The 23,732-nt window shown below is 41.7% G+C and overlaps 1 protein-coding gene across 3 annotated transcripts; it reads left to right on the forward strand.

The window, feature by feature from the left end:
* Positions 1 to 1,119: 1,119 nt before the first annotated feature.
* Positions 1,120 to 23,732, forward strand: LOC129822281 (beta-galactosidase-1-like protein 2). 3 transcript variants are annotated; one of them, XM_055880427.1, is made up of 19 exons: positions 1,120 to 1,617; positions 2,291 to 2,476; positions 2,572 to 2,640; positions 2,738 to 2,833; positions 3,364 to 3,472; positions 3,722 to 3,814; positions 3,977 to 4,058; positions 4,543 to 4,607; positions 6,406 to 6,490; positions 9,972 to 10,115; positions 10,736 to 10,816; positions 15,065 to 15,171; positions 20,708 to 20,854; positions 20,989 to 21,060; positions 21,684 to 21,762; positions 21,934 to 22,021; positions 22,474 to 22,551; positions 22,733 to 22,849; positions 23,130 to 23,732. In XM_055880427.1, the coding sequence occupies exons 1-19, from the start codon at positions 1,535 to 1,537 to the stop codon at positions 23,245 to 23,247; spliced, it is 1,899 nt and encodes a 632-aa protein (XP_055736402.1). In that variant the 5' UTR covers positions 1,120 to 1,534; the 3' UTR covers positions 23,248 to 23,732. The 3 variants fall into 3 exon arrangements, with proteins under 3 accessions (XP_055736402.1, XP_055736401.1, XP_055736404.1); XM_055880426.1 differs by having other exon boundaries at positions 1,123 to 1,617; positions 22,437 to 22,551; XM_055880429.1 differs by lacking the exon at positions 3,722 to 3,814 and having other exon boundaries at positions 1,123 to 1,617; positions 22,437 to 22,551.

Consider the following 23,732-nt stretch of genomic DNA (forward strand, 5'->3'; position numbering starts at 1 on the left):
AGAGCCCGGACTTGAACCCGATCGAACATCTCTGGAGAGACCTGAAAATAGCTGTGCAGTGACGCTCCCCATCCAACCTGACAGAGCTTGAGAGGATCTGCAGAAAATAATGGGAGACCCTCTTTGGAGGGATGAAAGAAAGAGTGATAAAAAGTGAAAGCTGCCATTGCTGCACTGCTATCACAAATGTTCCAACTCTAGGGACATAGACCAAGAAAATCACTTTGAGACATCATCACCCTAAGTGAGCCCGACAAAAACGCGGGCTCATGGACTATATTTGAGCAATATAAATATCTTGGAACTATAATTTACGTTCTCACTTTCTGTTTCCAAGCCTGGGACAATCAGCTATCCATGCAAATAAAAACCAACTGCATAAAATAGTACAGCTGTCTAGCAAAATCAGTGATTAATCTCAAGGACATGCAAGCGCTGTTCTTGGAGAGTAGTGAGGGCAGGAGCGAGAATTGCCACCGACCTGACACCCACTCAACCAGGAGAACCAGCTCCTACTATCAGGCCGCCGATACTGAGTCCATCTTTACAAAACTGCCAGAGCCCAGAAACCATTCATTCCCACCAGCATAAGTCAATTGAATAAATAACTGCTCAACCCCTCCATCTCCACCCCTCCTAAAATGTTTGAACTGAATTACGGACTGTATCCACATGTGTTGTCTGTTGTAGTTATTGCTGGGATTTATGTATTTATGCACCTATTGGTGTTCCTGTGCTGTTGTTTGTTGAGATGCAAGACACATTTCCCGAAAGGGGCACACAATAAAAAAAAGATTTATTATAGACCGTATAACATAGTAAAGTTTTACGGTTGAAGCTGACAAACGACGTCAGAAATAATAACGTCATCTGTCGGATAGTTGGGCTGGGCAAGACCGTGGTGGCTACAGTCCAGCGTGTGTTATGCGTGTGTGTGAGGGAGAGTCAGATAATTACATATGTAAAAAGATATATGTTTCTTTCCCAATTACAATCTAGTGTAAACAGTAGGCTGGAGCGCCATGTGGTAATTCCATTCTTCGCAAGTTCGCCTGACCTGTCTTTTTACTGATTTTGGTTGTAAGGACAAAACGTATTAGTGTTGCCTCCCAGTCGGTTGCCTACAATATACAACTATCCGTTTCATAATAGCTATTGAAAGCGAGCAATATCCTACGTCTACCAAAACGCACCTTCAGCGTACAAAGTAAAGGCTATAGCATAATGAAAATCGAATTATGATAGCCTAATGGGAAACAGTGTGGGCTGTAACAATCAGACTTTCCACTTGCATTAGGATTGGAGTTTTGTGTAATTCCGGTGAATATTGACATTTTAATTCAATGTGATCTATAGCGCTCACCTGTATTTTCCCCTAGAGTGAATCGCCTGTACTACAGTATTATTAGCCTATTCAGAAGTCTGTTCTTCCGGTGATGTGTTGTCTAACGCGGGGTCTTTGAAGGCGTGGGCTGTCAAAGCCGTTGTTGCGAAGTTGGATCGTTATTCGTATAAAAAAAAAAAGAATAAATCCATGGTCGCCAGGCTGTCTCTCATACGACGGTATGCCATTCTCGGTTTTATTATCGTTGGATATATTATCTTTCAATTCACACGGTAAGACTTTAAGGGCGGGTCTCGAGTGTTTGCAAAGTTTTGTCCTGTTTGATGTTTTGTCATGGACCTGCAAATGCATCAATATGCAACCAGTATTCCAAACTGGTTATTTAAGTAAAAAATATTATAGACTATGCTATTAAAGACAATTCATAATGAGAACATTTGATCAGATTGTTATTATTATTACACAGAAGAAGTACGCCTATACCAGAGGTGAAAAAAAGAATATGCTATCAATAGTCTAATTAATTCAAAGCCATTCCATATCCTCCATTTAACCTATCATGAACTTTTACCTGACCCACCTGCCCTGGACCTTAACCGTGTGTAGACACTTCGCTTTTATTTTGCCGATTCTTATGGCACAGTGCAGTACTCATTCCACAGCATCGACAGTGTGAGCAATTGACTATGTAAATCTCCCGCATATTCAAATATAGATTTGCATTCTGGTCAGACAAGAAGAGTAGCATGCTTGTAGCGTATTTCATTATTCTTCACTGTGCTGAAAGCTTTGTTGATTTAACTAAAACTGTAGGGTATGTCTTGTATGCTTGTGACAAGTGTTATAAATACTTAGCTACTCACCTTAGATGCCATTGTCAAGTTCCTATAATTCCTATCTAGTCTAACTTTCTGGATTGACCAGCAGTTTGTCTTTCTCTTCCAGCCAACACCCAGATGTGGAGAGAATGAGCCAGAAACAGGGACTGAGGGCCAACTCCTCTCAGTTCACTCTGGAGGGAGAGCCCTTTCGCATCCTGGGGGGCTCTATCCACTATTTCCGCGTCCCCAGAGCCTACTGGGAGGACCGCCTTCTGAAGATGAGGGCGTGTGGGGTCAACACTCTCACCACGTAGGGACACACAGAACACCTCATGTCCTCTTATACCACCACTCACTGCAGCTCTACTATGGAGGGATACTGAGAATGACTGCTTTATCTTTCAGATATGTGCCATGGAACCTGCATGAGCCAGAGAGAGGGGTTTTCAACTTCCAGGAACAGTTGGATTTAAAGTAAGCAAGACTTCCACTTTTTTATATGATTTTGTGATGAAAATGTTTGATAGAGCTGTTGAGCTTTGTCTCTGTGCTTTTCTCTTGTGTCTCTCAGGGCGTACATCAGCCTAGCAGCAGAGTTGGGGCTCTGGGTGATTCTGCGGCCAGGACCCTACATCTGTGCTGAGTGGGACTTAGGAGGGCTGCCCAGGTTAGATGTTCCCACGTTTTAACATTTTAGCCCAGGTTGGTTTAAGCTCCCTGAATGTATAGGTCCCCTTATACGACGTCTCATCCATTTTTCCTCATTAATTATTGTGATGCTCATTTCCAGTGTGGTGCTATTTCTCTCAGGTCTCTGGACAGACAGTCCCACATTCCTTATTAGTAATGTGGCTAAATAGAATCATAGATCTAAGAGGAAAACCAGATATTGCTCACACACACAGAGAATGAAAATAGTTATTTGCTGAGCTTTTCCCCCTGAATGAGAGTCATTTGATTGACTCTGATCATCATCTAAATGGATTGAGGAAGGGTAATTGGTCCAGAAAGATATCATTATGTACTACTAGGTTAACCAGGTTATAGATATTTGGAAATCCATTAAACTCACACTGCGTTATGAAGCAATCAATGCACTCATTATTCATTACTGCCATCAGTGCAACCAGTATTGAAATGTAACTGCATACATTATTGATAACATTAGAGAGTTGTTATGTATTGCTTTCTTCCTAGTTGGTTGCTGCGTGATCCAGACATGAAGTTGAGAACAACCTACCCAGGTTTCACAGAAGCAGTTGACTCATTCTTTGATCAACTCATTCCAAGAGTTGCACCGTATCAGGTTAATCTTTTCTCACTACTCTTCTATTAAGTGCACTTGGGTTTCCAGTTTTCCGGTTCAATTGTGTGTGACAACGATGTCACCGCATAGATATGGTCGTTGATAAGGGCTATCACAATACTAAAATATTCTTAAAATGTGAAGCTTTGATGTTTTATCAATGCAAAAGGCTTTGAAAATATATTCTTGTGACTTATTCTGGAATCAATTGAAAGCTCGCTCTTATTTGATTTATTATTTTAAACTCAGTACTCCAAGGGGGGCCCAATTATAGCAGTTCAAGTGGAGAACAAGTATGGCTCTTATGCAAAAGACATAGAATATATGCCATACATAAAGGAGGTAAGACAATGCAGTGAGTCTATTTTATTACACACACACGCATACACATAAATACACACCGTGCATCACTTTATCTTGACTTCACTACAACTACTTGCATTTTCAATAGTAGAATATCAACTTGGACATATGAACATGATTGAGATGAGATCCTTGTTCTAGGCATTATTATCCAGGGGGATCGAGGAGCTGCTCCTGACCTCAGACAACCAGGATGGGTGGAACCTCGGGGGTGTGAATGGAGGTATTGTACTGACTGGACATACAGACAGACAGCTGCACTATAGTAGAGCCTCTGGCCCATCTGACTGCAGTCTCTGCCTGAACTGTAGTTGGTATTCTCCCATAACACAAGAGCTCTGTCTGTGCCAAGGACCGGTGTGTGTGTTAGGCAGCTGCTGTTAGGCTTCATTAGAACTGCTCCTTGACTAATTCCCTTTCCACTTGAAGCCTAAACACAAAGGAGACAGACGAGCCTGTGCAGTTTAGATGGATACAGATTAAGCTAGGGAGAAAACATGACAAAAATATGATCTGTTAAAATGCAAAGCAGTTTCTTAAGCATGAGGTCACTGTAGTATCCCACTGGGCACACACTGGTTGAATCAACGTTGTTGCCACGTCATTTCAATGAAATGTAACCAGTGGGATACTGTCATGGTGTATTTTATTTGTGTTTGTTGTGTATTTACTGTATGTACTGTTGAGTTTTTGTTTTCCGTCAATAGTTCTAGAAACCATCAATTTTCAGAAACTGAGCCCAGAGGGATTTAAGTATCTGGATGCAATTCAAGTGAGTGAATGTATTGAGGTGTGTTCAAATGATCGTCTACTAATATTTATCATTAGATTTATCCAGCTCCTACATTGTAATTGATCAGTTACTCAGTTTCCTCTGACACCTGTTGATAAAACAGAGGATATTAGCTATTTAGTCTTAATCTGTGAAATAAGTTGCTTTGAACCACAGTCTTTGGATGCCTATAGTCTTGGCCGAGTTTTCCAGGAGTTATCTGATTGGATTTCGGCAATCAGGTAGGATTAAATGCAAAAACGCTTTTTGAGAAATGTTTGCTAATTTATGGGAAAAAACTGAAATACCACATTTACATAAGTATTCAGACCCTTTACTCAGTACTTTGTTGAAGCACCTTTGGCAGTGATTACAGCCTCAAGTCTTCTTGGGTATGATGCTACAAGCTTGGCACACCTGTATTTGGGGAGTTTCTCCCATTATTCTCTGCAGATCCTCTCAAGCTCTGTCAGGTTGGATGGGGAGCGTCTCTGCACAGTTATTTTTAGGCCTCTCCAGGTATGTTAGATCGGGTTCATGTCTGGGCTGTGGCTGGCCCACTCAAGGACATTCAGAGACTTGTCCCAAAGCCACTCCTACGTTCTCTTTGCTGTGTGCTTTGGGTTGTTGTCCTGCTGGATGGTGAACCTTCGCCCCAGTCTGAGGTCCTGAGTGCTCTGGAGCAAGTTTTCATCAAGAATCTTTGTACTTTGCTCCGTTCATCTTTACCTCGATGCTGACTAGTCTCCCAGTCCCTGCCGCTGAAAAATATCCCCACAGCATGATGCTGCCCCCACCATGCTTCACCATAGGGATTTTTCCTCTAGACGTGACGCTTGGCATTCAGGTCAAAGAGTTCAATCTAGGGTTCATCAGACCAGAGAATCTTGAGAGTCCTTTAAGTGCCTTTTGGCAAACTCCAAGCGGGCTGTAATGTGCCTTTTACTGAGCAGTGGCTTCCATCTGGCCACTCTACCATAAAGGCCGGATTGGTGGAGTGCTGCAGAGATGGTTGTCCTTCTGGAAAGTTCACCGATCTCCACAGAGGAACTCTGGAGCTCTGTCAGAGTGACTATTGGGTTCTTGGTCACCTCCTTGACCAAGGCCCTTCTCCCTGATTACTCAGTTTGGCCGGACGGCCAGCTCTAGGAAGAGTCTTGGTGGTACCAAACTTCTTCTATTTACGAATGGGGACCTTCAATGCTGCAGAAATATTTTGGTACCCTTCCCCAGATCTGTGCCTCGACACAATCCTGTCTCAGAGTTTTACGGACAGCTACTTCGACCTCATGGCTTGGTTTTTGCTCTGACATGCACTATCAACTGTGGGACCTTATATAGACAGGTATGTGCTTTTCCAAATCATGTCCAGTCAATTGAATTTACCACAGGTGGACTCCAATCAAATTGTAGAAACATCTCAAGAATGATCAATGGAAACATGATGAGCTCAATTTCGAGTCTCATAGCAAAGGGTCTGAATATAAATAAGGTTTTCCTGTTTTTTATTTTTAATAAATGTGCAAAAATGTCAAAAACCTGTTTTCACTTCGTCATCGTGGGGTATTGTGTGTAGATTGATAGGAGAAACAAATAATTTGATCCATTTTAGAATAAGACTGTAACGTAACAAAATGTGGAAAAAGTGAAGAGGTCTGAATACTTTCTGAATGCACTGTACATTTTTTTAAAACTGGGCCCTGATGTTCATGGAGTAAATACTGTGTCTTCAAGGAGTAACATATATTTTGTTTATTTCTACCTCTCTGTTGAAAATTCCCTTTCCTAATTCCTCTAGCCCCAGAAGCCCAAGATGGTGATGGAGTATTGGTCTGGGTGGTTTGACCTCTGGGGTGACCTTCACCATGTTTTTGCTGCTGAGGGTAAGTCATATTTCCTCAAGCAGCAGGACCTTTGCCACACCGCATGAGTCCCACTTAATAGATTAGTCACATGGTGCTTAGCATATGGTCAGTTCTCCTTTGTGATATGTTTCTGTCAGAAATGAATATGCTTTCCATGTGTGCTTATTTCCAAGCCAAGCGTCATACACTTTTATTCCCCCTAAAATTGTATTTTGAACCATGTAGTCCAATTTAACTGAACCAAGCTGTGATTTGTATACTGTTTTATAATGTGTTATGCTTTTATACTGGCCTTCAGTGTCTAGAACCTTCAAAATAAATGGAAAGAGCAAAGTCCCTATGGTCACCCTACATGTGTATATACACTCAATAGAAGAGTATTCCATGCAGTGCATACATGTGTGAATCATTTTCTCTCAGCAGGGAACAGTACACTATGTGAAAGGGCTACTGACTAACCGTTTAATACACACACACGCACACACGTATTCCGCATAACACTGTAGCCACTGCTTGCGTTGGGATATTTTGGTCAAGATGGGGATTCAAAAAAACGAACTTTTCACAATTTCAGTGCATCACTGCAGTAAGAGCTTGTCAGTTGTCATACAGCTTGGCACTCAGTTGTGGATGTGTATTAATGTCATGTAGATTCTCCAGACTGTCCTTCTTATGTTGAACAACAGCCACTGATGACTCGGGCCCCCAGGCCTGGTTTTGTCCTGTCATTGTCAGCAGCATCCACGTCTATCTCGCACACACAAGATCAAAATCAAATCAAATTGTATTTGTCACATGCGCCGAATACAACAGGTATAGTAGACCTTACCGTGAAATGGTTACTTACAAGCCCTTAACCAACAATGCAGTTCAAGAAATAGAGTTAAGAAAATATTTACTAAATAAACTAAAGTAAAAAATAAAATAGAAAGTAATACAATAAAATAACAATAATGATTCTATAGATGGGGTGCCGGTACCGAGTCAATGTGCGAAGGCACAGGTTAATTGAGGTAATTTGTACATGTAGGTAGGGGTAAAGTGACTATGCGTAGATAATAAACAGCAAGTAGCAGCAGTGTCAATGTGAACAGTCCGGGTGGCCATTTGATTAATTGTTCAGCAGTCTTATGCCTTGGGGGTAGAAGCTATTAAGGAGCCTTTTGGACCTAGACTTGGCACTCCGGTACCGCTTGCCGTGCGGTAGCAGAGAGAACAGTTTATGACTTGGGTGACTTGCTAATCAAGGCATGCTCTGTCACTCCATGCTTGTTATTCATTATCCGGCTGCCCTTGATTTAAATCAGTAAAGTCAGCTCAATTTGAATGTCTAATTAAACATTTGACTATGTTCTAAACTCAGCAAAAAAGAAACATCCTCTCACTGTCAACTGGGTTTATTTTCAGCAAACTTAACATGTGTAAATATTTGTATGAACATAACAAGATTCAACAACAGAGACATAAACTGAACAAGTTCCACAGACATGTGACTAACAGAAATGGAATAATGTGTCCCTGAAAAAAAGGGGGGGGGGGTTCAAAATCAAAAGTAACAGTCAGTATCTGGTGTGGCCACCAGCTGCATTAAGTACTGAAGTGCATCTCCTCCTCATGGACTGCACCAGATTTGCCAGTAATTGCTGTGAGATGTTACCCCACTCTTCCACCAAGGCACCTGCAAGTTCCCAGACAATTCTGGGGGGAATGGCCCTAGCCCTCACCCTCCGATCCAACAGGTCCCAGACATGCTCAATGGCTTTGAGATCCGAGCTCTTCGCTGGCCATGGCAGAACACTGACACAGGAAATCATGCACAGAACGAGCAGTATGGCTGGTGGCATTGTCATGCTGGAGGGTCATGTCAGGATGAGCCTGCAGGAAGGGTACCACATGAGGGAGGAGGATGTCTTCCCTGTAATGCACAGCGTTGAGATTGCCTGCAATGACAACAAGCTCAGTCCGATGATGCTGTGAGACACCGCCCCAGACCATGACGGACCTTCCACCTCCAAATCGATCCCGCTCCAGGGTACAGGCCTCGGTGTAACGCTCATTCCTTTTGACGATAAACGCGAATCCAACCATCACCCCTGGTGAGACAAAACCGCGACTCGTCAGTGAAGAGCACTTTTTGCCAGTCCTGTCTGGTCCAGCGACAGTGGGTTTGTGCCCATAGGCGACGTTGTTGCCGGTGAGGACCTGCCTTACAACAGGCCTACAAGCCCTCAGTCCAGCCTCTCTCAGCCTATTGCAGACAGTCTGGGCACTGATGGAATGATTGTGCGTTCCTGGTGTAACTCGGGCAGTTGTTGTTGCCATCCTGTACCTGTCCCGCAGGTGTGATGTTCGGATATACTGATTCTGTGCAGGTGTTGTTACACGTGGTCTGCCACTGCGAGGATGATCAGCTGTCTGTCCTGTAGTGCTGTCTCACAGTACAGACATTGCAATTTATTGCCCTGTCCACATCTGCAGTCCTCATGCCTCCTTGCAGCATGCCTAAGGCACGTTCACGCAGATGAGCAGGGACCCTGGGCATCTTTCTTTTGGTGTTTTTCAGAGTCAGTAGAAAGGCCTCTTTAGTGTCCTAAGTTTTCATTACTGTGACTTTAATTGCCTACCGTCTTTAAGCTGTTAGTGTCTTAACGACCATTCCACAGGTGCATGTTAATTCATTGTTTATGGTTCATTGAACAAGCATGGGAAACAGTGTTTAAACCGTTTACAATGAAGATCTGTGAAGTTATTTGGATTTTTACGAATTATCTTTTAAAGACAGGGTCCTGAAAAAGGGACGTTTCTTTTTTTGCTGAGTTTATATCAGAAGTTCACAAACTTTTTCCCACGGTGCCCCCCTTCCAGAATTGGAGAACATTGGGGAACATCCCTACCCCCCAACAATGTCTGTGGTCTTAAAAAACTAAATAAAAAAATGTTAGCTGACATGGGCTAGTTGATCTGGACATTTCTGACAAGTTATAAATAGCTCTCTAAGGTATGCAATGACTACCATGACAAGAGGAACTGATGATGCACTACCCAATTTAGATATTGCACCTTGTCCATTCTACTATTACAACTTTCAAGAGAAAGTTTAATGCCAGACTGAGTTCCTTAATTGAAAAAAAAGGTTGGGAACCACTGTTCTATGCAATATGTTTAGCTAAGTATGTTGAGGCAGGAGATTTTGAATAGGGATCGGGTTGTTCCTATAATGACTTAGAGTTAAATGTAATAAGGTGTGGCGGGGTTTAATCCATATTGCAATTGAACTGATTTTAAGGGCAATAGGGTGCTTGGAACGAGATCAATTGCTTGTCAAATGTTATCATACTTTTTGTTTTACTCTTGGGCTACATGCCACAGCTCTTGAATATAGAGGTAGAGTTTATAGCAATGGATATGATACAGCTATTACGTGCACCAGGTCTCGTAGTTCTACTATGTCTCTGTACCCATCAGTAGTAAGTTCTCATTTGTCACCCTTCTTTGGCAGACATGGTTGCTATTGTGACGGAAATCCTGAAACAGGACGCATCAATCAATATTTACATGTTCCACGGAGGAACAAATTTTGGCTTCATGAACGGGGCCTTTGCAATTGCCACGCCCATGCCTAAGCCAATGGTAACAAGCTATGGTAAGTTCTATTTGGATCTTTGTTTTAAAATCAATATGTTCTCATAGTTTACCTTGGTATTTGTCTTTATTGAAACATACCTCTGATAAGGATCGTGCACCAGCCAGTTATACAGGCGGTGTTACAGTAATGCACCGTCATTGTACTGTTAGTAAAGGCCAGTAGATGGTGCTGTCACTCCTCAACAGTGCTTGACCTCAGGCTGCATTTTAGCACTCACTGCATAATTAATTCATCAGCTAATAAAATGCATGGGAAATATAAAAGAAAGACTGCATGATGGGTTTTATATCCTGTTTGGGACTGTTGACATTGTAACGACCTCGCTACTCAGAGGAGAATGACATTGATGTCAAACACAGTAACAGTGGCACATTGGCACCTGCTCTTTGACCTTCAAGTTTATCAGTAGTCTGTATTTGCATTTTATTTTCTCCACTGCCTCTAGCCTCCATCCAAACTCCTGCAGCCGTATCTGTCAAGATAACCACAAAATATGTCTCCTGCTGGCTGAGATGTTTGAAAGGAGCAGAGTGAAACTCATCGGACACGGGAGGAGGTATCCACGCCTCTTGCTCCTCGTGCCTCTTGCTGTTCTGATAGTAGCATTATCTTTTCAGATTACGATGCTCCGTTATCTGAGGCAGGGGATTACACCACCAAGTACACTCTTCTGAGGAATGTATTGAGCCGCTACCACAGTGAGTGTCGCCGTGAGGGGCTCTTTGTATCGTTCTCCAAAGTCACTTAGTAAGGCCCTATGGGGAACATTGAGTCTGTCTTGCCCAATCAGAGATGAGTGTGTGAGATTGATGCTGGGTATGGTGAGCTACAGGAGCGTTTCTATAACTCCCCTCCCCCCTCCTGGGTGCATGTTTTAGTTTTTTGCCCTAGCACTACAAAGCTGATTCAAATAACCAACTTATCATCAAGCGGGGAGGAGGGCAGGGACACACACCCAGGAACGAGTTTGAGGTACCCTGGACTACAGTACAGCAGGGATAGGAGGGGACATCAGATTAACAGTTTAGGGACATGCCCCACCTCCCACCCCTCAAACATACAGTCAGAGCAATCTTACATTTATCCAGCCTCCCGGTAAACTAAGATCTTCAGGGCTATCTTAACATGTTTCATCCTTACGTTGTGCAGTATGTTGAACAATGAGCATTGGCCTGGATGAGAGTGGTCACTAAAGCGTACGTCTATGTTCTATTCAGCACCACATATACATGACCTAATTCTGTATTTAGATCCAACTTGATATATGCTATTGTTTGGCTCTCAGCTCATATGAGTTTCATGAGTCAACCATACCCTGTGTAAGTAAGTAGCCTTGCACAAGCCTTGGCTTTTGCAAGCCGGAATGGTTTATAGGAGCAGGAGCCTATCTCCTGTTTCTATAGAATGAGGCACCTTAATGTACAGTACAAGTACACCCCCTGGACAGGACGCTAGTCTATCACAGGGCTTTTGGCTCAGCTCATATGAGTTTTGTGAGTAATGCGTACCCATAGTCACAAACTAAAACATTATCTCTAATAATTGACCATAAATAGAACGAAAATACTGTCAATTGAATATCTAACACTTGGTTTAATAACAATATTAAATAAATAGTATTGTTCTTCAAAATGAACAATAGATGCTGTAGTGGTTAAAAGCCAAGTTAATATGATTTGATTATGCATGTGGCAGGCAGTCCAACGTGCACAACATTCTTTAAATTGAGTTCAAATATCAATCCACTGTAGAATCCAATGACATTAAAGTTTCAAGTTTATAAACTGCAGCTGATGATAACTTTGTCAGGCAGCTCACACAATATCAAACAGCAAAAGTGTGAAATGCCAATTTGCTCTTTAGAAATACTTGGATTTTAAACTTTTAAAATGCCATTTCAGGACTAGGTGATTTTTGCCACCCATTAGCCCCTTTTAGTGGCCCAGATGTTGAACATAGTGGTAGGGGAGCACTTTCCACCAATAACCTTAAGTGGCTGCAGGTTTCTCAGAGTGCTTCAACACCTTAAAGAGGGCTGGGGGACATCTCTTACAGAGCACCAACATTCAGCTCCAACAGTTGGAAAAGGGAGAATGGGTATGATTGTGTGTGTGACATGTACTACCAGCTGGATGCTGCTACTGCTGTCAAGCTCAGATGTTTTCCCAGTAATTATCTTAAAAACCTGGATTATTTCCTGAGTCACAGATGTTTTCCACTTCTGTATTGATCTGGAGTTGTCATTTGTCACATACCACTGTATGCAGAGGTCAAAATGATCATATGAAATGATTATGTTGTGACAAAAATAAATAGATTTAATTATCTTGTAATCAATCAGTTATATTATTATCTAGCAATGACACAGTCTGAATAAACAGTTCATTTTCAATATATAACTCCAGCTAGTAGTTAGATTTGTTAAAATAGAGCCCTAACACAATATAGCGCTATATATACATAGGTTCAGGGGTTTGTCAGAAATATTTGTGCTATTTTCACTATTACAATTATTGGCGCACTTGCTGGCGTTCACTGGGTTTTGATGAATAAACACGGCCCCTCACTGGCCAATCAGAACGTGCTCCTTGGCGAAATATCAAGTTGTGTATTTACGGTCTTTTATGTATTGCCTTGGAATCATCTCCAATTCCAACGTTAGTCTGTCATAGTTTGTTAAATGGCTTACAGAAACGAAATAACAAAATGTAGAACCAAATACATTAACTTGAACCCATTTGCAGTCCACGTTGTTCTAAGTAATTGCGTGGCTTCAATAGCATTCACACTGATATAGGAGCTCGGCCTACACTTCATTATTGACAAGGCCTCAAAAGAGAACGAATAATTCAATTCAAATTCTAAACAAAACTTGTTTCAAATAGGTTATGTCACACTTACAGGCACCATAATTTCTCCACATGGGCATAGAATATTAAAACAACGCAGACTATGGAGGGTTTTACGCACATCCAAACTTTTCACAGTAGCTGGACAAAGATCCAATGTAAAAAGAAAGGGAGAATGTCCACTCACTGTTATACTGCTCCCAAATAGGCCTGTGTTTTATGAACATAAATCAGAACCATTTTACAGGTCACATTCACACATCTCCAGATGTTACTATCAAGGCACAAGGCGAGACCCAAATGCAGACACAGGAGGCAGATGGTTGGAGTCTTACAATGTTTATTAATCCAAAGGGGTAGGCAAGAGAATTGTCGTGGACAGGCAAAAAGGTCAAAACCAGATCATAGTCAAGGAGGTACAGAGTGGCAGACAGGCTTGTGGCCAAGGCAGGCAGAATGGTGAGGCAGGCAGGTACAAAGTCCAGAAACAGGCAAGGGTCAAAACCGGGAGGACTAGAAAAGGGAGAATGCAAAAGCAGGAGACCGGGAAAACAGAGACAGGAAACACAAGGATAAATACACTGGGGAAAATAAGCGACACCTGGAGGACAGGTGAAACAGATCAGGGTGTGACAGTTACATTGCATGCACGGATGTTGTAACAATACAACCAGCAAGGTGAATCATTCTAATACAATTTGTTGTAATACAATAAAATGAAAAACAAGCACGTAAAAAAACAAACAGACATGCAATAAATGTAAAATGTAATGATGTCATAAAAAGATTCGCATTGCTGTTGAAACAGCCTTCATTATAGTATGCCTAATGGAGGGTTTAAGTTTTGAACATATGAAACGGGAAAAAACTATTGTTAAAGGTTACAGATAACTTCTGAATATGATGTTCACTGGTATTCACCTGAGGTTCTCATCTCTCGTTTCATGATGGGAATGAAAAGTAGCCTACATCATGGAGGGGGTTTTACGCACGTCCAAAATGGGACCTGTATGGCTAAAATAATGTGGGCCTGCCTACAATGCATAGATACAAAGGGAATGTCAGCTCACTGTTTTACTCCTCTCAAACGTTATATTTTAATAAAGGTTTGGCGATTAAGATTTATTTCCAAACGGTCTCAGGAGCCAAAAATGTTATGGACAGTCTTGACTTGCATTTGGCAGGGGAGGAAAGCCCTTAATTGAGAGGAGGGGAGGCTATGCTAGATTTTTAACCACATAAAACAAAATGGGAGAAAACATTTAGTTTTTTATGTTTCTAAATACGAAGTACGCCGGCACCAAAGGCACATTAGGCTACTCTTGGTCCATGCGCATATGGGCAGTGTGCTGGAAAGGCTGCGTTTCCACTGCCAAAATTCATGCCGTAACCAACTGCGTTACCAATAAAACCAGCTTTTGGTTGGTCTTAAATATCCCTACCAGCCCTGCCTGAAATTAGCACTTTTGATCTGTCACGCCCTGACCGTAGAGAGCTTTTTATGTCTCTATTTTGGTTTGGTCAGGGTGTGATTTGAATGGGCATTCTATGTTCTTTTTTCTATGATTTGTATTTCTGTGTGTTTGACCGGGTGTGGTTCTCAATCTGAGGCAGCTGTCTATCGTTGTCTCTCATTGAGAACCATACTTAGGTTGCCTTTTTCCACCTGTCTGGGTGGGTAGTTGTCTATGTGGAGTTGCATGTCAGCACTCGGTCTAGTTAGCTTCACGTTCGTTTTTGTTACTTTGTTCAGTGGTCTTCCTTTATTTATCCTTTAAAAGAAGAATGTATTCATATCACGCTGCACCTTAGTTTCCTCAATACGACGAACGTGACAGGATCATGTTCTGATATAAGACTGGTAAATTGCCAAACCTGGCGTTAGGGCTTGATAATGCCAGTAAGCCAGTTTCTACATGACAAAATTGCAAACAAACGTGCGTTTGACACTAGTGCTGAAAATAGAGCCCTTAGAGTGTATTGATGTTCCTACAAACCCTCTGCTCATGTTGGTAAACTCAAAAGTACAGTTTATATCCACCAAGAGACTCCCACTCCCCCGCATGTTCTATATCTGACTATGTCTGTGTGTCTCAGGTGAGAAGCTTCCTGAGGTTCCCCCCCTCCAGGCCAGGAGAGTGTATGAGCCTGTCATCATTCAGAAGCATCTGTCACTGTGGGAGAGCCTGCAGTTTACTGAGAAGGTGAGCAGCTAGGGCCCAAGTAGCATGCTGTCTGCTGTAACCTGGCCTGGACTGCTTGGTTGTATACAGTTGCACTAGACTTGGTTGTATACAATATCACAAGAATTGGTTGTATATGTTTCACTAGAATTAGATGTACACTGTATCACTAGATGAGACCTCCTTACATGCTCTCTTCATTGTATATTTTCTGGGCAAATGTAGCAGTGTGTCTGGTACTTGCGTAAACCATTAATTATTCACTAGCCATTGCTGTAATTTGTTCCCTTGTGAGACGACAATTACTTTCCCACCATCTAAATCCAGACAATTGTAGAAATAATGTATTTCATAATTATGGTAATTGGCTGTCTAAAAATGTACCTTGACCTTTATATTATACAGTGCTTTGGAAAGTATTCAGACCCCTTGACTTTTTCCACATTTTTTTATGTTACAGCCTTATTCTAAAAGGTATTAAATTGTTTTTCCCCTCATCAATCTACACACAATACCCCATAATGACAAAAATAGTTTTTTTGAAATGTTTGCTAATTTAATAAATAAAAAACAGAAATATCACATTTACATACGTATTCTTACTCATGTCACGATCGTCATAATAACTGGACCAAAGCGCAGCGTGATCTGGGTTCCACATCTTTATTTCTATGTGAACCTCAAAGCAAAACATAACAATAAACGAACAAAACGAAATGTGAAGCTACAATAATGCTCACAGGCAACTATACATAGTCAAGATCCCACAAAGCACAATGGGGAAATGGCTGCCTAAATTTGATCCCAAATCAGAGATAACGATAAACAGCTGCCTCTGATTGGGAACCATACCAGGCCAACATAAACCATTAATCACCTAGATTAATTTAAACCCACCATAGTCACTGTCACGCCCCAACCAACATAGAGAATAAACAGCTCTCTATGGTCAGGGCGTGACAACTCAGTACTTTGTTGAAGCACCATTGGCAGCGATTACAGTATTGAGTATTCTTGGGTATGTCTCTACAAGCTTGGCACACCTGTATTTGGGGAGTTTCTCTCATTCTTCTCTGCAGATACTCTCAAGCTCTGTCAGGTTGGATCAGGAGATATGCTGTACAGCTATTTTCAGGTCTCTCCAGAGATGTTCGATCAGTTACAAGTCCAGACTCTGACTGGGCCATTCAAGAACATTCAGAGACTTGTCCCGAAGCCACTCCTGCGTTGTCTTGGCTGTGTGCTTAGGGTCATTGTCCTGTTGGAAGGTGAACCTTTGCCCCCAGTCTGAGTTCCTGAGTGCTCTGAAACAGGTTTTCATCAAGGATCTCTCTGTACTTTGCTCCGTTCATATTTCCCTCAATCCTGACTAGTCTCCCAGTCCCTGCCACTAAAAAACATCCCCACAGCATGATGTTGCCACCACCATGCTTCACCGTAAGGACGCTTGGAATTCAGGCCAAAGAGTTCAATCTTGGTTAAATCAGACCAGGGAATCTTGTTTCTCATGGTCTGAGAGTGTTTAGGTGCCTTTTGGCAAACTCCAAGCGGGATGTCATGTGCCTTTTACTGAGCAGTGGCTTCCGTCTAGCCACTCTACCATAAAGGCCTGACTGGTGGAGTGCTGCAGAGATGGTTTTCCTTCTGGAAGGTTTTCCCATCTCCACAGAGGAACTCTGGAGCTCTGTCAGAGTGACCATTGGGTTCTTGGTCACCTCCTTGACCAAGGCCCTTCTCCCCCGATTACTCAGTTTGGCCGGGCGGCCAGCTCTAGGAAGAGTCTTGGTGGTATCAAACTTCTTCTATTTACGAATGGGGACCTTCAATGCTGCAGAAATATTTTGGTACCCTTCCCCAGATCTGTGCCTCGACACAATCCTGTCTCCGAGCTCTACGGACAATTCCTTCGACTTCCTGGCTTTGTTTTTGCACTGACATGCACTGTCAACTGCGGAACCTTATATAGACAAGTATGTGCCTTTCCAAATCATGTCCAATCAATTGAATTTACCACAGGTGGACTCCAATCAAGTTGTATTATGGAAACAGGATGCACCTGAGCTACATTTCGAGTCTCATAGCAAAGGTTCTGAATACTTATGTAAATAAGGTATTTAAGTTTTTTATTTGTAATACATTTGCAAAAATGTTTTTTAAAAACTGTTCGCTTTGTTGTTATTGGGTATTGTGTGTAGATTGTTGAGGACAAAAAACATTGAATCCATTTTAGAATAAGGCTGTAACGTAACAAAATGTGGAAAAGTCAAGGTGTCTGAATACTTTCCGAAAACACTGTATATACCCCTTGACTTATTTCCCATTTTGTTGTGTTAGCCTGAATTCAAATGGATTAAATAGATTTTTTTTCCTCACCCATCTACACACTTATTCTTTAATACATTTTTTGCACATTTAATGAAAATTATACACAGAAATATCACATTTTCATAAGTATTCACACCCCTGAGTCAATACTTTGTGGATGCACCTTTGGCGGTGTTAACAGCTTTGAGTTGTCTTACGTATGTCTGTATCAGCTTTGCACATCTGGATTTGGGGATTTTCTCCCATTCTTCCTTACAGATTTTTTCAAACTCTTAAGTTAGATGGAGAGCGCAGTGAATAACAATCTACAGGTCTTTCCACAGATTTTCAATGGGATTCAAGTCTGGGCTTTGGCTGGGCCACTCAAGGACTATTACATTCTTGTTCTGAAGCCATTCCAGCATTGCTTTGGCTGTGTGCTTGGGGTCATTGTCATGTTGGAAGTAAATCTTTGCCTCCCAGTCTAAGGTTGTTTACAGTCTGAAGCAGGTTCTCATCAAAGATGTGCCTGTGTTTGGCTCCATTCATTGTTCCCTCTATCCTTACCAGTCTCCCAGTAACTGCCGCTGAAAAACATCCTCGTAGAATGATGCTGCCACCACCATGCTCCACGGTAGGGATGGTGTTAGACAGGTGATGAGCTATGCCTGGTTTTCTCCAGACATAGTGTTTGCATTCAGGCCAAAGAGTAAAATGTTTGTCTCATCAGACCACATCATCTTTGCCTTATGCTCTGAGTCTTTCACATGCCTTTTTGCAAAATCAGGCGTGCCCTCATGGGCCTTTTTCGCATCTGTAGCTTCTATGGTAGAGTGGCCAGACCCACTCTACCATAAAGCCAATATTGGTGACGTGCTGTAGAGACTGTTTCCTTCTGGCAGGTTTCTCCCATTTCAGCCAAGGAACTCTGTAGTTCTGTCAGAGTTGTCATTGGGTTCTTGGTCAACTCCCTGACCAAGGTCCTTCTTGCCCAGTTGCTCAGTTTGGTTTTTGGGTAGTTCCATATTTTTTCAATTTCCCAATGATGGAGACCACTAGTCTTTTGGAAACTGTGCTCTTCAACACTCTAGAAATTGTTTAATACCCTTCCCCATAATACTGTATGCCTCATAACAATTCTATCTCGGAGATCTACAGACAGTTCCTTTGACTTCACGATATAGGTTCTGCTATGACATGAACTGTCAACTGTGGGACCTTATATAGACAGGTGTGTTTCTTTCTAAATCATGTCCAAACAATTGAATGGGCTGCAGGTGGACACCAATCAAGTTGTAGTGACATCTCAAGAATGTTTAAAGGAAATTGGATGCACCTGAGCTCAATTTGGAGTGTCATAGCAAAGGGGTGTGAATATTTACACTACCGTTCAAAAGATTGAGGTCACTTAGAAATGTCCTTGTTTTTGAAAGAAAAGCACATTTCTTGTCCATTAAAATAACATAAAATTGATCAGAAATAAAGTGTAGACATTGTTAATGTTGTAAATGACTATTGTGGCTGGACACGGCTGATTTTTATGAAATATCTATTTATGTGTACAGATGCCCATTATCAGCAACCATCACTCCTGTGTTCCAATGACACGTTGTGTTAGCTAATCCAAGTTTATCATTTTAAAAGGCCTTCAGTATTAAGTATTTGTGGGATCATTAGAAAACCCTTTTGCAATTATGTTAGCACAGCTGAAAACTGTTGTGCTGATTTAAAGAAGCAATACAACTGGCCGTTTTCAGACTAGTTGAGTATCTGGAGCATCAGCATTTGTGGGTTCGATTACAGGCTCAAAATTGCCAGAAACAAAGAACATTCTTCTGAAACTCATCAGTCTATTCTTGTTCTGAGAAATGAAGGCTATTCCATGCGAGAAATTGCCAAGAAACTGAAGATCTCGTACAACGCTGTGTACTACTCCCTTCACAGAACAGCGCAAACTGGCTCTAAGCAGAATAGAAAGAGGAATGGGAGGCCACGGTGCACAACTGAGCAAGAGGACAAGTACATTAGAGTGTCTAGTTTGAGAAACAGGCGCCTCAGAAGTCCTCAACTGGCAGCTTCATTAAATAGTACCCGCAAAACACCAGTCTCATCGTCAACAGTGAAGAGGCGACTCTGGGATGCTGGCCTTCTAGGCATAATTCCTCTGTCCAGTGTCTGTATTCTTTTGCCCATCTTAATCTTTTCTTTTTATTGGCCAGTCTGAGATATGGCTTTTTCTTTGCAACTCTGCCTAGAAGGCCAGCATCCTGAGTCGCCTCTTCACTGTTGCCGTTGAGACTGGTGTTTTGCGGGTACTATTTAATGAAGCTGCCAGTTGAGGACTTCTGAGGCGTCTGTTTCTCAAACCAGACACTCTAATGTACTTGTCCTCTTGCTCAGTTGTGCACCGGGGCCTCCCACTCCCTTTTCTATTCTGGTTAGAGCCAGTTTGCGCTGTTCTGTGAAGGGAGTAGTACACAGCATTTTACGAGATCTTCAGTTTCTTGGCAATTTCTCGCATGGAATAGCCTTCATTTCTCAGAACAAGAATAGACCGACGAGTTTCAGAAGAAAGTGCTTTGTTTCTGGACATTTTGAGCCTGTAATCGAACCCACAAATGCTGATGCTCCAGATACTCAACTAGTCGAAAGAAGGCCAGTTTTATTGCTTCTTTAATCAGAACAACAGTTTTCAGCTGTGCTAACATAATTGGAAAAAGGTTTTCTCATGATCAATTAGCCTTTTAAAATGATAAACTTGGATTAGCTAACACAACGTGCCATTGGTACACAGGAGTGATGGTTGCTGATAATGGGCCTCTGTATGACTATGTAGATATTCCATAAACAATCTGCCGTTTCCAGCTACAATAGTAATTTATAACGTTAACAATGTCTACACTGTATTTCTGATCAATTTGATGTTGTTTAATGGACAACAATATGCTTTTCTTTCAAAAACAAGGACATTTCTAAGTGACACCAAACTTTTGAATGGTAGTGTATGTAAATGAGATATTTCTGTGAGATATTTTCAATACATTTTCAAACATTTCAAAAAACATGTTTTCACTTTGTCGTTATGAGGTATTGTGTACAGATGGGTGAGAAAAAATATATTTAATTCATTTGGAATTCAGGCTGTAAGACAACAAAATGTGGAATAAATCAAATACTTTCTAATGTCACTATCATACAATATATAATCATGTCAGATTCGATAGAATGTTGTTCTTGTTTTGTCCTGGTGTAGCCCTTGAAGTCAGAGAAACCAGTCAACATGGAGAACCTTCCTGTCAACAATAACAATGGTCAGTCCAACGGCTACACTCTGTATGAGACCATAATCCACAGCGGAGGCCTTCTGAACTCCATGAACAATGTTAGAGACAGAGCCCTGGTGAGTACAGACAGACACAGCTACATGGCATTATATCATCATTATTTCATGATATTAGCAAACGTCAAGTACCCTATGATGTACACCCTATGTCAGTAGATTATTTGTACTAATACATTTCTCTTGTCTTCTAGGTGTTTGTGGACAAACTCTATGTTGGAGTTCTGGACTATAAGACGCTGGAGTGTGCTCTGCCTGATGGAAAGGTATAGTGATAGTGTGTGTTTTGGGCAGCAGGTAGCCTAGTGGAGAGAGTGTTGTGCCAGTAACCGAAAGGTCGCTGGTTTGGATATCCGAGTTGACAAGGTGAAAAATCTCTCGATGTGCCCTTGAGCAAGGCACTTAACCCTAATTTGCTCAAGGGGCGCCGTACTACTATGGCTGACTGTAAAACAACACATTTCACTGCAGCTATCCGGTGTATGTGACAATAACACATATTTTTTAAAGGTGTTTCAGGCTATAGGTGTGCTGCTGAGCTGCTTTCAAAACGTGCTAGTTAATATTCAACACCATGTTAGAGGTGAAAGCTTCTGGTGATGCTGATAAATGCGTTTGTCACTAAGGTGCTAGGATTATTCCAACAGAAAGTTTTCAGACAAATGTTGTTCTGACAAAGAGGAATCACAATCACTAACTTTTCTCCCGCGTGTTAATGGAAAACAAGTCCATGCTGCTTTTCTATCACACAGCAGCAGATTGGATTTATCTGCAGTCCAACTGAAAGCAACATGTTTCCTCTATTGTCTTTATTTAGTCTGCTTTGCATTGTGCACTGTAGATAACACCTCCAATTGTTTCCACATCTTTTATGTACTTTTCATTGAAGGGGGAGAGAACATTGAGTTTACTCGTGGAGAACTCTGGGAGACTGAACTATGGTAAACTCCTAGATGAACAGCGTAAAGGTAATTCAATAGTTTAACCTACTGTATCTGGGTCAGTGATAGCCTTGTGGTTGTATAACTAGACACATCTATTAGTAAATCCTTTCAGAATAGGTGCTCAAAAGCAGCTAATTAACCACTGAATGTAGAAAATCAAAGACAGCCTTATTTCAGCCTTGGCTTATTTTTCAGGTCTTGTCGGAGACATTGAGTTGAACAATATCCCGCTACGAGACTTTATCATTCATAGTCTGGATATGAAGCCTGGCTTTGTAAATAGGTTTGTACTGATCATGTACATCTTTCAATTTCCGTCTTCATGTTTATTTGTTCTGTTCTGAGTCTCTGTCATTGCTCGTGCCTAGCTCTGATTCTGTTGAGTTGATTATCTTCTTGGTTCTCACTGAGCGTAGAATTACAATGCCAGATTGCAGAAATAACAGCTTTTTCATGTGGTTTCCCAATACCATGTTAAAACCACATTATAATCAACTGGGAAATTAGTGCCGTCTTGAAAATGCCTGCTCACTGAGAACAACACTACATCCAAAGATCAGAAGTGGAATTTAACCATTTACATATCCATGACTGAAGCAATGCCATTGTACACTCTCGCAAATGATCTTGTTACATGAATAAATATGACGAGAAATTGTATTAGTGTTATAGTAGGGTGATCTTGTCCCATGTTTCAGACTGAGTGCATCAGGCCAGTGGAACTCTGTTTTCCAGAAGCCTTCCTTCCCAGGGTTTTTCCACGGCAAGCTGTATGTGGGTGGCCATCCCAGAGACACCTTCATCAGACTGCCTGTGAGTAAAGCAGCCCAAATGGCTCTATGGTTATGGAAGACAGCACCACCTGTCCATACTGTTTATTGATGCATAGTGTAGTAGGCCTATCTCTGGTTTATTCATAGCTAGTGTATTAGTCATCACACACTCTGAACTCTGATTTTCAAGTCACTGATTACAGTGTTTTTTTTATCCACAGGGTTGGAGTAAAGGAGTGGTCTTTATCAACGGGCAGAATCTTGGACGCCACTGGTTCATGGGGCCCCAGCAAACTCTCTACCTCCCCGCCCCCTGGCTTAACCGAGGAAACAATCAGGTACTGATGCCGTAACTGTTACTGAAAAATCTCCCTCACCCTCCACAGGAGTTCCCTCAGATGCCTCTGTTAGGAACATCACAGGTCAACAATTTTGATATACAGCTATAGCAGCTGGGCCACCCAGTGGGTTTGATGATATTGAACTTGGCAGTGCTTTGCAGGAATAGTCCTCAGACGACTTCCCTTTCCTCTGAACATGTTGTCTCCACACCTCGGCACCCTACTGCTGTGTTGACCTCTGCTGTGTTTCAGAGCCTTTTGTTTTTCTTGATCTCAGGTTGTTGTCTTTGAGGAGCAGGAAGCTGATGGTAAAATCCAATTTGCCAGCGAGCCTGACCTTGGAATGGCTGTTGACGTACAGTGAGGATGGCCTGGTAGAATGGAGGTATGGTTAGGAGTTCCATCCTCTCACATTTCCACACTCTGCCTGCCATCAGGGACCTAGCTGGATAGCTACTCAGAATCGATGCACATCACTGCACATGGCATTTATTTCCTGTTGGGAAGCCCCAGCCTCTGAATGATCCAGACTAATTAAGCATCCTACTGGATCTTGCAAGCGTAACTGTGCCTTCATTATATTCGATGGGCCACGGCAATATCTGTTTGTACTTGTTGTTTGTGTATTACCTTTTCATACTGTATGTCTATTGTGAGAATTTTGTCAGAGGATACAAATTTGGAGATTTCAGGTATTTTAATGTATACATGTTTGTCTGGATTTAAGGACACATACTTTCACTATGTCATTGTATTTCATTTGATTGGACAGCAAATACATAGATTGTGCTTTTGAGATGAACCAGTGACATGTGATGATGAATTAAACTGAACGATCAATGCAGTGGAGACTCTCAAATACAAAGACATTTGCGAAGTA

This window comes from Salvelinus fontinalis, chromosome 24 (assembly GCF_029448725.1).
Source record: "Salvelinus fontinalis isolate EN_2023a chromosome 24, ASM2944872v1, whole genome shotgun sequence".
Classification (NCBI taxonomy): Eukaryota; Metazoa; Chordata; class Actinopteri; order Salmoniformes; family Salmonidae; genus Salvelinus; species Salvelinus fontinalis.